General features: G+C 44.4%; 1 protein-coding gene across 9 annotated transcripts in view; it reads right to left on the bottom strand.

Annotated features, from left to right (window-relative positions):
- Window positions 1-4,284: 4,284 nt before the first annotated feature.
- RAD54B (RAD54 homolog B) overlaps window positions 4,285-17,125 on the bottom strand; it is a 74,054-nt gene continuing 61,213 nt past the window's right edge. For 7 of the 9 annotated variants that reach the window (XM_044293214.1, XM_044293212.1, XM_044293213.1 and 4 more), the window contains 3 exons: window positions 16,777-16,843; window positions 12,143-12,343; window positions 4,285-6,880 (listed from right to left, as the gene is read on the bottom strand). In XM_044293214.1, the coding sequence (XP_044149149.1) occupies window positions 6,693-6,880; window positions 12,143-12,343; window positions 16,777-16,843 (456 nt within the window). In that variant the 3' untranslated portion in view covers window positions 4,285-6,692. Of the gene's footprint in view, window positions 6,881-12,142; window positions 12,344-13,721; window positions 13,896-16,776; window positions 16,844-17,125 lie in introns of those variants that run through there. The other 2 variants (XR_006389955.1, XM_044293210.1) reach the window with 2 other exon arrangements.

Here is a 17,125-nt window from a genome sequence, read left to right as displayed (position 1 = left end):
AACTTCACAATCTTATCTATCTTTCTGCAGCTGACCTGTGATGTATAGGTTATGGACAAAAATCTGATGTCTAAAGCCGGGTCATGTCTTAGAAGTACTCAATTAACACTGTGGGACTTGTAGCTATAGCCAGTGCAGAGATATATCACTTATCTGACACACACAGGGTGAATGACTGAGACCAAGGACACAGACAAGAAATGCTACCATACCTTCAATACAGGGGCGGACTGGGAACTTAAAGGGAACCTGTCAGCACCAAAATGGGCCATAAAAAGCCAGCAGTACCTTACAGCTGTTGACATCAGATTTCTAATTCTGTTCTTGTATAAGGCCCCCTTTCACACGAGCAAGTATTCCGCACGGGTGCAATGCGTGATGCGAACGCATTGCACACACACAGATTCCGGACCCATTCATTTTAATGGGGCTGTGTACATGAGCGTTGGTTTTCACGCAAGTGCGGATGCGATGCGTTTTTCACGGATGGTTGCTAAGAGATGTTTTTTGTAAATCTTCAGTTTTTTATCACGAGTGTGCAAAACGCATTAAATCGCATTGCACCCGTGCAATAAAAACTAAACACGATCACAGACAAAACTGAATAAACTTTCTTGCGAAATCGCGCATTTTTCACTGAACGTATCTGGACCTATTCCGCTCAAGCTCGTCTGCAAGGGGCCTAAGATGTCTGCAGCGCATGATCACTGTAAAAACAACTTTTATTCCCCCTCAGGTCGTATGCAAGTGGGGTTCTTGAAGTCAAGGGGGCAGCGGCTTTCACACTTGAAGTCAAGATCACCCCGCCTCCTTCATGGCCCTTCACATTTGATTGATGGCCTTTTGTATTCTGAATTCCATCCTGAGATTTTGCGCATGCGCTGTATGATATTGTTTCTGGCGCCTGCGCATTGATCCACACTGTAGTGTACTTGGTTCAGCGCTCCTGATCCCGGACTGACGCTGATGCAGGGTAGTACACTACAGTGGGGATCAATGTGCAGGCGGCGGAAACAGGATCATATGGCACATTCGCGAAATCTCAGGATGAAATCGTGCCTGAAAGAATCCAAAAGGCCATCATTCAAATGCAAAGGGACGAGAAGAAGGAAGGCCAAGCTTGGCTTCAAGCATCAAAGCCGCTGCCCCCTTGACTTTAAGAACCCTATTTGCATATGAACTGCGGCGGAATAAAAGTTGTTTTACAGCGATCATGCGCCACGGACATCGTACACAAGAACATCATTATAAACCTGATGTTAACAGCTTTAAGGTACTGTCCATTTTGGTACTAACAGGTTCCCTTTAAAGAGGCCCTGGAAAAAATCCTAAAAGTGGGGGAGGGGTCCAACTTAACAGAAGGGTAGACAGGGTCAGCAATATCGACGCAAAATACTGTCCCATCAGAACCACACACTGCAGTGCAGCACAATATATTGCCCCAAAAGCTGCCCCTCTGTGGTGGCCATCAACAGCTGCCATTTTCTGTCCTCCTCCTCCAGTTGTCTCTGATTAAGATACGGAGCAGTGGCCACAGCAGGTGCGGTCACTGGCCGGGTGCATGGGTATCTGATTCTCAGAGGTAATCACCCCTGCGACAGATAAGAGGGCATCGGCCCACCAGGAAATTTCCCTTTAAGGTCTTTGGCCAATCTGCCTCTGCTTCCATACTAGGATGAAGCAAACTGCAGATAGACGGGAAGACACATGGCTGGATACTGGACACGTTTCTATGCCTTCGCTTTCCATTAAAAATTACATGGATGAATATGGGTCTGTACCGTGGGAAATACAGGAGCCTTCCATTGAATGTGATGAACACAATGTGAACAGAGTCTCACTGCATTACCTTGGTCAGCTTCTTCTCTAGTGCCCTCCTAGTCAGTACAAACTGGGAGAAAGCCAAGATACTACGTGACTTCTCCTTGCACTTGAATATCTGCTGGCCAAGAGTGGAGCTTTACTCTTCTGGGCAAAAGTAGAAAAGTTTGAATACAAAATGTGTGACTATTGTGAATTGTACATAAATAGATGGCAGTTTCTGCTAGCTTTTTTTTTTGCATCTTTATGTTCTAACATACAGTATGGATGGGGATGGGGGACACCTAAATTGGACAACCTACAGGGGTGTTACAGGTCACTGCTCTTCCGATGCGGCTCTCCATTTTGACATGCCAGAAAGGATCACTTATGGCTCGGAAACCCCGAATGCTCAAGGTTAATCGCTTGGCTAACCGCAGCCCTTTAATACTTTATCTGCTCCGACTTTCAATTTCAAGTGGCTCAAGTTTGTTTTTAGTAGAACACATTAAGCCATTTTAGTGCTATTCTTCAAAGAGGAAGACTCAAAACCATGTTCAAGAGGGTCTGTGACAGCAAAGAACTACAAGTAAGAGTGTAGTACCCCCCCCCCGCCCCCAATGATTGGAGAGCATGTCCACAAGGGCCGAGGTCTAGAAGACTGGACCGTCATAGGGAGCAAAACCACCAAATAGGAGACAAAAGCTGCATTCTCTCTACTGGAATCCATCTCAGGGTTCATATGTACGTTGCAATTGGAAATATAAGTTTCGAGTCCACGATCTGTGTATGGGGAGCTCCTGACAGATTGGGGGGGGATTTGCCCGATCCTGTTGCTCTCCCAGGAGATAAGACGCAGTCAGAAATGTCGGCTGTGGCTTTCTTCTCTCTCCCCGTTGAAGACACAACCATGCTTGGCAGAACCAAGAGGATATGAGCATCAGAGAATTTTGAGGGTCAGGAGACATCGGTCGGCTGATAGCTACTGAATGTGTATGGCCAGCTTTATGGCTCATGTACGCTAATGTGTGCTGCCCGTTCTGTGTATTGGGGACCGCAAATTGCGCTCCCCAATGCACGGGCATAATCTGTGTGGCTGGAGCAGACAGATGCAGACCTATTCAAGTTCAGATTTTTTTGTGGAGTGGACAGAAAACCTATGGAAGCTCTCCGTAGTGCTTCCGTGCCTCTGTTCCGCACCGCTTGGATTGCGGACCCATTTAAGTAATGCGCTGCACAAACAGCTGGTGCTCATATCTTCTACGGAGAACACTCAAGGACATTTAATATGTCCTTCAGAACAAAGCTTTAAAAGGGTTTCCAAGATCTTTACACTGATGACCTATCCTCTGGACCCCCGCCGATCAGTGGTAACCGCTGAGAAGACACCAGCGCTCGCAGTAGCGCCGCAACCTTCTCTCTGCTCGCCAAGCACAGTGTTGGACGTTGTATAGTGGCTCTGACTGGTATCGCAGCTGAGCCCCATTCACTTTTATAAGGATGAGCTGCTCCTAGGCCATGTGACCAATGAACGTGATGTAACATGGCCTAGGGAAAGCTGTGAGAGGGCTGTGAGCGCCGGTGCTTTCTCAAACAGCTGATCGGCAGAGGTCCCAGACGTCGGACCCCCACCGATCAGCTACTGATGACCTATTGAGTGGATAGGTTACTAGTAAAAAGATCTCGGAAAACTCCTGTAAAAGGGGCATTCCTATCTTATATAGTTCGGGATTAACAAGTGCTTGATCTATGGCAGCCTCACCAATTTGGAGTATGAAGGGGACACAGTGCCGGTGCCCCAGTCACCCTTTGTAGCCCCAATGTCCAGCTGTACCCAAGTAATTGGGGCTGGGTACCTCACATGGATCCAGAGATCTCCACATTCATTGCTCTGCTAGATTTATATTACCCTGTCAGCTTAGTGAGCTGCTGTAGCCGGTGGCAGTTGAAGGATGGAACTGAGCATGTGTATCTGTCTCTGTGAGCAGGACAGACAGTAGGAAAAGAGCAAACAGTAGGTGGCGCTACACTGATAGATTTTTAATGACATGCAATTATTAAAGAGGACCTTTCATTATATAAAAAATCTAAATTAAGTATGTTGACATGGAGAGCGGCGCCCAGGGATCTCCCTGCACTTACTATTATCCCTGGGCGCCGCTTCGTTCTCCCGGTATAGGCTCCGGTATCTTCAGGATTTTCGGCTCAACCAGGAGGAGCCTGCTCTTGTTCTCCTGGGCTTCTTCTCCCAGGCTGGAGTGCTGGCCAATCACAGCGCTCAGCTCATAACCCGAGAGAAAGGAGACGCCGGCAGGCTCCTCCCGGTTGAGCCGAAAATCTGAAGATACCGGAGCCTATACCGGGAGAACGGAGCAGCGCCCAGGGATAATAGTAAGTGCAGGGAGATCCCTGGGCACCACTCTCCATGTCTGTATACTTAGTTTAGATTTCTTATTGTAATGAAAGGTCCTCTTCTATTCAGACCCAGGTGCTGGTTTGAATACTGCAGAATATTTTTCATGGGACAACTTCAGATTATCGGCGCAAAATTTCTCCCACTGGTCAGGTGGTTCGATGTTCCTGAAACATAATGAAAATGTATAAGAATTCAGTGTACACCCACTCATCACACGCCTGCTGCTCATATACAGCAAAGGGCCACATGTCGGCAGGGTGGGAGAGGAGGACATCCACTGGAATCTCTAGGAATGCAATTTAAAGGGGGTTCCCCGGCTGTAATAGAGTTTAATGGGGAAAAGCGCGCGCTGTTTTGATGTAAATAAAGCGTAATCATTGTATAATATATTTTGCCTTTCTTTTCCTCACAAATTTTTCTGCTTGCTGTCAATGAATTAAGACATCCGGATTCTGAAAACCCATATAGACCGAGCACAGTAATAGAAAAAGCGGATCCCGCAGGACGGAGAAGACGAATCCCTTTGAATCCACTCCTGGCTTTGGCTGAAAAACCTACAGAAATCTGCCTCAAAACCTCCTCCAAAAAGCTGTGTGTGAACCTACCCTAACACTGATGGGGGTTTCCTACAATTGTATCTAGTCCAGACAATGCTCTGTGTGCTAAATACATCACCGTCTACTGCAGAAACCTCTGCTGTTGTTCTTTACAATGTATGAGGCGGAGTCCAGGCTCACAGAGGGCTGTTTAGGCTGGATAGAACTGTAGCAAACCCTCAGCTGTAGGAAGTAAATTTACATCATGCAATAATACAGCTTTACATAAAACAAGTATATAGCAATCGCTGGTTTCACTGGTCTGTCTTTCAGTCCTCCCACATCTCATACACCCTTGTGACCTAACCATATCATCTGACTAAGGCTCCCCCCATGAAGTACCTTTGGATAACTTTTAGGGTATATGCAGAAATTCACCTGCGGCGAGGAGTTTGAAATCCGCTGCATGTCAATTGTTTCTGCAGATTTTCAGAGCAGATTTCACCCTTTGCAATGCAAGGATAAGATCTGGGGCAAATCAGAGTCAAAATCCACAAGTAATGTGTGGATTTTGGTGTGGAAACGCAGCAAAAAAAAAAAACACACAAAATCCACATAAACGACACTGCTGGGTACATATCACCATAAAGCGGTTGCGCCACAAAACATATTTTACATTTTTCAAACTAGCGCCTGGATCTAAATAATATTGTAATTGCAGGTAATTAAAAATTTAGTATAGCCAGTGAGCTATTCAATAAATGTACCTGTATAGCGCCACCTGCTGTTTTCCTTATTTCTTGCCCACCTCACTAAGGTGGTCGTATGTGCTCAGTTTAACTCTTCAACTACAACCAGCCATATCTTATGTCAGAAGCTGTGGAGGTTACAGGGAAAAAGCTACAGCAGAAAACACACGCTCCCCGAGAAAGGACACGCGCTCCCCGAGAAAGGACACACGCTCCCTGAGAAAGGACACACGCTCCCTGAGCTGCCAGCATGAATCTAGAACAATTAGAGCAATGAATGGGGAGCTCTCTGGACACATGTGAGGTACAGGGCTGGTTCTAGCTTTGTTAGATAGAGATGGTCATGTACTAGATTATTTTCATTGTTATAATCATGGCATAACCCCTTTTAATCTTCTTTGAACCTCATCAAGTCCTCAGTATTTAGTGGGATCTGCTGTTTCCTCTTCTTCCCTACTATGTCCCCCAGGTCTCCAGCCTTTCCAAATTTCCTTGTCTAGTTAACTTCACCTGGAAAACTCTAAAATGGTCTAATTTGTCGTCCCATTTAGGGCTCATGCACACAACCGTTGGCTGTTTTGCAGTCCGCAAAACACGGATACTGGTCGTGTGCATTCCACATTTTACGGAACGGCCGGCCTCTGCTAGAACTGTTTTGTCCTTGTCTGTAATGCGGACAAGAATAAGACATGTTCTATTTTTTCCAGGGCTGCAGAATGGATATACGGATGTGGACAGCATCTTTTGCGGCCCCACTGAAGTGATTGGGTGCCGGATGCAGATTAAAAATACGCTAGTGTGCATCAGTCCTTACTCCAGAAGCCATCTACTAATATCCTTTGCCTGGCCGTGCAGTAGATGCACATATATGGAAAGTCTATGGATTGGAATATTTTATTATATTGTTTCCCTTTCAGTATCTCGTGTCTCCTACACAGACTTCAATGTTCTACGTTACTTCCTCGTGAACACATGTGCGTCTATATCTGTTGGTACCCTCCACATGTTCCTCGGTAGTACAGTGTGCATTTCATGTCCAATTTTATAAAACCAAAACTGAAAACTATTGAAAACCCCTCTCATGTAAAGGACAGACAGCGCTGCTCCCGTGGACTTGCAGAGGGCTGCAATGTCTCTGCGAAGCATTGTCCTCTCATGGACTACTCACACAGGGACACGTATTCAGCGCCATTAGCCGTTTGTCATGTTCTGGAAAACAAAGGAAATATATTCTTTGCCTGGCTGGAGAAACAATTCATCAGAAAGCTGATGCATGGAGAAGTGGTTCCACTGCATTAATTCAGACATGGAAATGTTCTTCTCTGCCTTCCTGCCGAGGTGACAGCTCCTGGGCGTGAAGTGATTTCCCGTGGCATCAGCTGAAATGAAAACAATGACATAAAATTTGAGCAAGGATGAAAGAGTAACCTGTTGGTACACGCCAGGAAGAGATTCACCATCCGCACACACCAGTTACAGGGCTTTACTGGCTTTATCACAGGATAACTAAAACAGTGATTAAAAAAATAAATTAAAAAAATAGTAAAAATAATGGCTGGCTCACAGTAATTTGCATACAATTTCACTATTTAATATAAAACACAATACATTAAAAACTATTATAACACTAAGGGTACTTTCACACTTGTGGCAGAGGATTCCGGCAGGCAATTCCGTCGCAATCCGGACGCAAACTGAAGGCATTTGGCAGACGGATCAGAGTGCAGATCCGTCAGACAAATGCATTGAAATACCGGATAAGTCTCTCCGGTGTCATCTGGAAAAACGGATCAAGTGTTAATTTTTTTGGGCATTTTTAAAGGTCTGCGCATGCACAGACAGAAAACCCGGATCCGTTTTTCCAGAACACATAATGCCGGATCCGGCACTAATACACTTTAAGTGTTCAGTATTTTTGGCCGGAGAGAAAACTGCAGCATGCTGCGGTATTTTCTCGGTCCAAAAAACGTAAGAGGGACTGAACTGATGCATCCTGAACGGAGTGCTCGCCATTCAGAATGCATTAGGATAAAACTGATCAGTTTTATTTACGGTATTGAGTTCCTGTTACGGAACTCAATACAGGAAAAGAAAAACGCTAGTGTGGAAGTACCCTAAAAAGCATAATTCATATCGTCCATTTCCTAAACCAGGTCCCTTTAACCCCTTAAGGACTCAGCCCTATTTCACCTTAAGGACTTGGCCGGTTTTTGCAAATCTGACCAGTGTCACTTTAAGTGCTGATAACTTTAAAACGCTTTGACTTATCCAGGCCGTTCTGAGATTGTTTTTTCGTCACATATTGTACTTCATGACACTGCAAAAATTGGGTCAAAAAAGTTAATTTTTTTGGATAAAAAAATACCATATTTACCAAAAATTTTGAAAAATTTGCAAATTTCAAAGTTTCAGTTTCTCTACTTCTGTAATACATAGCAATACCCCCAAAAATGTTGATGACTTTACATTCCCCATATGTCTACTTCATGTTTGCAGCATTTTGGGAATGATATTTTATTTTTTGGGGATGTTACAAGGCTTAGAAGTTTAGAAGCAAATCTTGAAATTTTTCAGAAATTTACAAAAACCCAATTTTTAGGGACCACTACAGGTCTGAAGTCACTTTGCGAGGCTTACATAATAGAAACTGCCCAAAAATGACCCCATTCTATAAACTACACCCCTCAAGGTATTCAAAACTGATTTTACAAACTTCGTTAACCCTTTAGGTGTTGCACAAGAGTTATTGGCAAATGGGGATGAAATTTGAGAATTTCATTTTTTTGCCTAATTTTCCATTTTAACCCATTTTTTCTACTAACAAAGCAAGGGTTAACAGTCAAACAAGACTTTATCTTTATTGCCCTGACTCTGCCGTTTACAGAAACACCCCATATGTGGCCGTAAACTACTGTACGGGCACACAGTAGGGCGTAGAGGGAAAGGTGCGCCGTATGGTTTTTGGAAGGCAGATTTTGCTGGACTGGTTTTTTGACACCATGTCCCATTTGAAGCCCCCCTGATGCACCTCTAGAGTAGAAACTCCATAAAAGTGACCCCATCTAAGAAACTACACCCCTCAAGGTATTCAAAACTGATTTTACAAACTTTGTTAACCCTTTAGGTGTTGCACAAGATTTAATGGAAAATAGAGATACAATTTCAAAATTTCACTTTTTGGGCAGATTTTCCATTTTAATATTTTTTTCCCAGTTACAAAGCAAGGGTTAACAGCCAAAAAAACTCATTATTTATGGCCCTGATTCTGTAGTTTACAGAAACTCCCCATATGTGGTCGTAAACCGCTGTACGGGCACACGGCAGGGCGCAGAAGGAAAGGAATGCCATACGGTTTTTGGAAGGCAGATTTTGCTGGACTGGTTTTTTGACACCATGTCCCATTTGAAGCCCCCCTGATGCACCCCTAGAGTAGAAACTCCATAAAAGTGACCCCATTTTAGAAACTACGGGATAGGGTGGCAGTTTTGTTGGTACTAGTTTAGGGTACATATGATTTTTGGTTGCTCTATATTACACTTTTTTGTGCGGCAAGGTAACAAGAAATAGATTTTTTGGCACCTTTTTATTTTTTGTTATTTACAAAATTCATCTGACAGGTTAGATCATGTGGTATTTTTATAGAGCAGGTTGTCACGGACGTGGCGATACCTAATATGTATACAATTGTTTTTATTTATGTAAGTTTTACACAATGATTTCATTTTTAAAACAAAAAAAATGTTTTAGTGTCTCCATAGTCTAAGAGCCATAGTTTTTTCAGTTTTTGGGCAATTATCTTAAGTAGGGTCTCATTTTTTGCGGGATGAGATGACGGTTTGATTGACACTATTTTGGGGTGCATATGACTTTTTGATCGCTTGCTATTACACTTTTTGTGATGTAAGATGGCAAAAAATGGCTTTTTTTACACCGTTTTTATTTTTATTTTTTTACGGTGGTCATCTGAGGGGTTAGGTCATGTGATATTTTTATAGAGCTGGTCGATACGGACGCGTCGATACCTAATATGTATACTTTTTTTTTTTTTTTTTAAGTTTTACACAATGATTTCATTTTTTAGTGTTTCCATAGTCTAAGAGCCATAGTTTTTTCAGTTTTTGGGCGATTATCTTGGGTAGGGTATGATTTTTGCGGGATGAGATGACGGTTTGATTGGTACTATTTTGGCGTAAATGCGACTTTTTTGATCACTTTTATTACCTTTTTTGGGAAGTAAGGTGGGCAAAATTTCAATTTTCTCATAGTTTTTTTTTTTTTTTTTTTTATGGCGTTCACCGTGCGGGGAAAGTAACATGACCGTTTTATAGATCAGGTCGTTACGGACGCGGCGATACCTAATATGTGTAGTGTATTTTATTTTTTTTATTTTTATTCAGTGATAAATGTTTTTTTTTTATCTTAACTTTTTTCACTTTTTTTTTACATTTTTTTTGACCCAGACCCACTTGGTTCTTGAAGATCCAGTGGGTCTGATGTCTGTATAATACAGTACTGTACAATATATATTGTACTGTACTGTATTTTACTTACCACCTTGTCTGAACAGATCTCTGCTTTCAGCACAGATCTGTTCAGCACCATGGACAGCAGGATGCCTGAGAAGGCGTCCTGTTGCCATGGGAACCTTCCCGTCTGCTCAGTAGTGTTCAGAACTTCGCAGACGGGGAAGGGTAAGGACGGGTCTGTCGGGGGGCTGCCTGGGAGCTCTCTCCCTCTCCCATCGGGGGGCTGCAAAGGCACAGCAGCCCCCGATGGGAGAGGGAGGGAGCTCCCTGACCTGTTAACCTTTTCCATACAGCGGTCCGTACGGACCACTGTATGGAAAGGGTTAAACGGCTGACATCGCATCACCGATGTCAGCCGTTTATACCAGGGTGCCAGCAATGTGCTGGCACCCTGGTATACCCACTAGAAGCCAACGATTATTCAAGGGGAGGCGGGCGGGGGATCGTGATCCCGCCTCCCGCACCGCCCGCACCGCCTGACCCCCCTCGGCGTTGTGACAGGATGCCGGCTGAATGATTTCAGCCGAAATCCCGTTCGGATTAACCCCCGGGGCGCCGCAATCTTATTTTAAACTCATGACGTACCGGTACGTCATGGGTCCTTAAGGACTCGGGAACCATGCCGTACCGATACGTCCTAAGTCCTTAAGGGGTTAAATGTGGACCTCACGCATGTATCAAAAATATAAAAAAAAAAAATGATAAAAAACACGGTTTCCTTAGCGTCTTCACTCTGGACACGTGGTTAGTAATTTTAGTTGTTATTTGGTTGCATTCACACAGTTCTCTTAGTTAGCTGTGGGCTTGTGAAGCTTTCCCACGATCTGTTGTATTGTTAGATGTGCAGCGCCAGTTCTCGATTAGCTGACTTATTATGCGGGTGTGTAGCCGTAGCATATCATTGTCAGTCCGCAGTGGCGCTGAGAAGACGCTCAGCAAGGAGCGATATAACCAAATTATCACCATCTAAGGCCGGTCGGAGGTAAAGCAATGCAGAATTGTTACAAGACCCTGAGTAATATACACAGCAAGTGCTGTAAAAACCCACTGCGGACTGACAATGATATGCTACGGCTACACACCCGCATAATAAGTCAGCTAATCGAGAACTGGCGCTGCACATCTAACAATACAAGAGATCGCGGGAAAGCTTCACAAGCCCACAGCTAACTAAGAGAACTGTGAATGCATGCGTGAGCTCCAGGATAACCGGCAAGCTTCCTCTACCATATTAGCAATTTTGTGATAAAAAAAAAAAAACCTCTGCCCCTTCTGCTTTCATCAGCTTTTGGAGTGTGCAGAGTATGGATCCCATATACTTTCTATGGATCCATCAGCTTCATTCTATGTCATTTTAACATCTCTGAAAGCAGTTAATGAATGAAAATATTCATTCACATGACCGTGTTGCCGTCATGACCGTGTAGCGGACCACAAACCTTGAATCCACAAAACATGGGCACCGGCCGCGCGCACTCCGCATTGCAGACATCAATGGGTCCACAATCCACAAAATACAGAGAAAGATAAGACATGTCCTATCTTTCGCTGCATATTATGGAATGCAGACCCATTGATGTCAATGGCTCTACACTGCAACACAGGCACGGCGATCCCACGGCCGTGTGAATGTGGCCTTACATCTGACCATATACAGCTGCACGGGTGCAGCTATGACGGTTGCAGAGGTATCAGTTGGCCCTGGTGTCTAAGAGGCTCAATGATCCCTGTGTGACTTAAAGGCGCTTTCTGACCTATCCTCTGAATAGGTCATTAATATCTGATGCACAACCGGTACCCGGGCCAATCATCTGTTTGAGAAGACCAGGTTGCTTACCCTATGCCAGCGACATTACGTTTACTGGTCACCTAAGCGCAGCTCAATCCCAGTCAAGTGAATTTTCTTGGGCTGCAATACCAAGCACAGCCACTATACGGTGCACGGCACTGCAGTCTCATCAAACAGCCAATCGGTGGGGGTCACGGACGTCGGACCCCCTCTGATCAGATACCGATGACCTATCCTGAGGATCAGTAATCAGTGCTGATGAATACGCTGATCACAGGGGCCAACACCAGATGTGAACAGACCCCTAACAGCAATCCTGGGATTACCTGGAAGGCGTTTTGTTACTGTACAGTCACATTCCAGCAGGTCGTGGGTTACACAGTCCGAATCTTCATGCAGAGTGAAGAGATCTCGGAGTTCATCCACGGAAAATCGAATATGTTCTGATTTCGGGGCAAAGTCAACAACCGCCCCGGAGAGACCCTGTTTACTTATCTGCCTCTGATAGATCTTTTCTTCTAAAGTCCCTGCAAAATATGGAAATGTACAGGGTCAGAGGTCACCTCTAATGGGTCACACTGGTCATGGGTGTACAAGCCTTGTACTGGTGCTGATAATACAGCAGCTGAAGGATCGCTTCCTACCAACAGGAGACCGTTTACAGCGATATTCCAGCAGATCTGATCACACTCAGCACTTTTTATACGTTGTTTGGAAATTCCCTTAAGGGTTTAACACTGATGACCTATAGCACCGTATGAGCGGTGTGCTCTCCTTCGCTCTGGAGATGGGAGCAGGTCCCACCGGTGAGACCTGCACCTACCTATATGACATTGCTGGCATAACTTAGCGATATACAGTCAATGTCTGAGATGGGTAATTTACCATTACAGTTTGCATGATCTCCGCTTAATGTCATTTGGTAGGAACCTTCATTCTTCACGCATGTTTGGCTACTTACAAGACACAGCTCTAATAAGTCAGGAACCTGCGTGTTCATCACATAACCAACATGAATTTGCATTCCCTGAAACTATACAAAGTAGGTTTCCTCTGAATGACAGCAAGCACAGATCTTGTGAGAAGGAGAACCATCTCGCTGCCGCCACCTTGCTGGAAGTGGTTCCCTATGAGTCAAAATCCGACTTTTTAACAAGCTTTGGGACATGACAAGGGAAAATAGCCAAGCCAAATATCCATCTATTTTATAGCATGTTACAAAGTCGGATTTTGACTCATAGGGTGTACCTTCCACAAGGTGGCGCTAGTGAGATACCTCTTTGCATATTGTTTTCCCATGGAGCATTGCCAATAAGTGTTGATATCACTGAGCACTTCCAATAAACCATACAAGGCTGGTGTCTTTGAAGGGCATCAGGAGATTTGTCCCTATGACACTGGCTGACCTGTTACATGTGCGCTTGGCAGCTGAAGGCATCTGTGTTGGTCCCATCTTCATATGTGCCCGTATTGCTGAGAAAAATGATGGTTTAATATATGCAAATGAGCCTCTAGGAGCAACAGGGGCGTTGCCATTACACCTAGAGGCTCTGCTCTCTCTGCTGCGCCCTCTGCAGTTTGATTGACAGGGCCTCATCATGCCTGCCTGGCCCTGTCAACCACAGTGCAGAAGGCGCTGCAGTTGCAGAGAGAGCAGAGCCTCTAGGTGTAATGGCACTGCCCCCATTGCTCCTAGATGCTCATTTGCATAAATTCAAACATCATGTTTCTCAGCAATGAGGGCACATATGAACATGGGACCAACACAGATGTCTTCAGCTGCCAAGTGTACATTCAGCAGGGCAGCCAGTGTCATAGGTACAAATCTGCTGACAGGTGCCATTTAAGGAGAGCCAGTACCCTTCCAAATTTTACCTTTGAAAGGCTGCATGGGGATTTGCTTACCAAATGATAAATGAAGCAACTTTATAAATAGTCTTCATTAAAAATTTCCAACCATTTTGATTCTGCAAATTGTGTGCGAGTCCTTCAATGAGCAGGCGGTGCTGCTGAATCTGACATAAGTCTCTCAGAGCTCTGCTCCTGTGTGGTAGGGAGAGTATCACTCCGGCTGTGTATCTGTGTAAAGATACAGAAAAGCACCCATGGCAGGTGAAATCAGACACTCCTCAGCATCAGAGCAAGGGAGAAGCGATCCCTAATCAGCTGTTCAGGGGCAAATCAGTCCAGGAATGAAGCTGTGCTGATACATGAGAGCTAGTGATGGCAACAGCATCCTGGACACACAGCCCTCACAATATGTATTACTGGGAAGGACATACCTGCATGACACAAGTCTGAGGCTAGGAGCAGATTGAAAACTGCTTGTTGGAGAGGGTGTCTCAAAATGAATGACTAAATGAAGATAGCACCTGGAAACTTAGTGCAACTTTTTTTTTTAACCCAAGTGACTACGGCTACATGTTAATGTCAATTTTAAAGGTGTACATAGTCTTTAAGATCAGGATCTAGGGGCAGAAATTGTGGATGACTTATTCAAAATTTTGCATGATTATGACCATTTATGATGTTTCTAATCCATCTAAAAAAATGTATCAACTTCTTTTTAATATCCATCAAAAACTAGGCAACACCCGAAAATTAAATTATATTTAATCACTAATCACATATGGACTAATAGGTTAAAGCCTATGGCATAGATAGAATAGCATAAACTACCTATAAAATGGATGCCAGACCGCTTATAATCAATTAGACAAATACATAAGTTAAAAACAGGTAAAGGTACAGGGAAAAAGGCCAAAATCTACTGGAGGAGAAACAGTGTGAACAGTTCATATATGTCCACAAAAACAAAAAGGGAAATAAAGTGCAAAAGCCAGCCAGCAACAAAATGTATAGGACAAGAAGCAGTTACCCATACTGTGTCTCCTCCAGGATGGCGCCAAACCCGACACGCGTTTCGGGGAACCTTCGTCTGGGGATTAGCTGTTGTTAGCAAGAAGAAGAAATAGATAGGAGTATGACGGCGGGATCAGACTACACAGTATGTTTGTAGTCTGTTACCATGGGGATGCATGAGTCTTCATAGGAGCTGTATTCCCAAACAGACATTTTGCTAACTTATGGTAGGAAGTCAATCCGATTGGCATTAACCAACCTTCCAGTTTCTGATAGAGAAGGGAAGGGCGAAGATCCTGGTGACATGCCAACATAGCAGAGGCTTCCCGGAGTCTGAACAGTTTGGGGGAGGCAGTGCTTTGTTTTATTAAAAGTGAAATATCAGAGTAAGGGCTCATGCACACAAATGTATTTTCTTTCCGTGTCCGTTCCGTTTTTTTCTGCGGACCGTATGTGGAACCATTCACTTCAATGGGTCCACAAAAAAAAAACTGAAGTTACTGTGTGCATTCCGTTCTGCAAAAAAATAGAATATGTCCTATTATTGTCCGCTTTACGGACAAGGATAGTACTGTTCTATTAGGGGCCGGCTGTTCCGTTCCGCAAAATATGGAATGCACATGGATGACGTCATCCGTATTTTTTGCGGACTGCAAAATACATACAGTCGTGTGCATGAGCCCTAACTCATCTGGACAGCTCATGTTAGCACTGTTCCCCTGCAGTGCTGGGGTCCTGGATTTGGACAACATCTGATTGGGGCGTGTGGGTTTCCCATGTGTTTTCTGGTTGCGTATCTATGAGATGGGAGCAGGGGCAGATGCTGATCTCTGTACAAGCTGCTGTCTATGTCGGTGCTATACAAGCAACAGGCAAGTCTTGGAAGTTCCCATCCCTTGGCCTAACCTAGAAACTGAGTGATTCAGATTAGATAGCTGCAATAAACTTGAGTAATCTTCAGGCTTAACCTATGTACACATTTTCTCAAGTCTCATGGTGCCTTTCCTTTGTTTAAACAGGACCTGTGACAGGTAAAACTTTGAAATCCCCCTGCCTTCCTTAAAGGGGTTGCGTCACTTCAGCAAAGGGCATTTATCATGTAGAGAAAGTTAATACAAGGCAGTTACTAATGTATTGTGATTGTCCATATTGCCTCCTTTCCATCACATTATACACTGCTTGTTTACATGGTTACGACCATAATGCAATCCAGTGGTGGTAGTCGTGCTTGCACATTGTAAGTTAAAGGACTGGTCTATGCTCACTCCTGTGGTCTTGGCCACCTGAAAGGCCAGCACTTTTTCCTATAGTGTGCAAGCACGGCCGCCGCTGCTGGATTGTAGGGTGGTTGTAACCCTTGGAAACGAGCAGTGTATAATGTGATGGAAAAATGAATCCAGCCAGTAAAGGAGGCAATATGGACAATCACAATACATTAGTAAGTGCTTTGTATTAACTTTCTCTACATGATAAATGCCATTTGCCGAAGTGAGACAACCCAAGTTTTACCAGATGACAGGTCCTCTTTAATCACTTGAGAGTCACACGCTGTCAGCCTTCCTTGGGTGATGCAGGTCAATACAGGACTTTCAGTAAGACCTCCTGTGCACCTTTATTAGAGGGCCCTTTACACGGGACGATGTACAAGCAGATTGTCGGAAGAAAGCGTTCCTCGCTAGCGGAGGAGACTGATGCATTTACATGCAGCGATCTCCTCCAGAGTATGAGGAGGAGCGATCACTAATCCCACAGCTATTCCCCATAAGGACTCGTCGTTTGCCGGCAGCAGATCGTGTTTACCCGGCACCATCTGCTGCTGGTAAACTATATTTTTAGCATGCGCACAATAGGAAAAACAAAACAATAGGATTACCCGATGAAAGAGCGTTTTGCTTGTTCATCCGGTAATCAGCGGTACATTTACGCCGCTCGATCATCGCTAATGAGCGTTACTATGAATGCTCGTTAACGATCATCTGTACGATTCTCGGCCCGTGCAAAGGGCCCCTAAGGTGAGCTTTAGTTATCCATATATAATATGTATGAGTTCTTACAATAACGCCCCATCTCTAAATGATATCAGTTCATCCCTTCTCACCTGTGGTCAGGAGCCGGTATATATGGACAGTGCGCTGCTGGCCATCTCTCCACACACGAGCCATCGCCTACAACAAAGAAAACCCCTTTTAACATGTAGTCACAGACTGACATCCAATCGTATCTGTCTATAGAGATCTCTACTAGACCTTTTAGTCTGGAAAAGAGAATACATTTTGCTTGGAGTCTTTAAGTCGCTCTAGGGCAGGGGTGCACAACCTGCGGCCCAGGGGCCACATGTGGCCCTCGATACCATTATGTGCGGCCCCCAGCCATCTGGTAACAGATATGTATTTCTATGTCTTGTGGCTGCTCACTATGTATTTTTCATGTATTCTCCCATTAGATGG

This window comes from Bufo gargarizans, chromosome 5 (assembly GCF_014858855.1).
Source record: "Bufo gargarizans isolate SCDJY-AF-19 chromosome 5, ASM1485885v1, whole genome shotgun sequence".
NCBI classification, from domain to species: Eukaryota; Metazoa; Chordata; class Amphibia; order Anura; family Bufonidae; genus Bufo; species Bufo gargarizans.
This window is presented reverse-complemented; position numbering and strand designations above follow the sequence as displayed.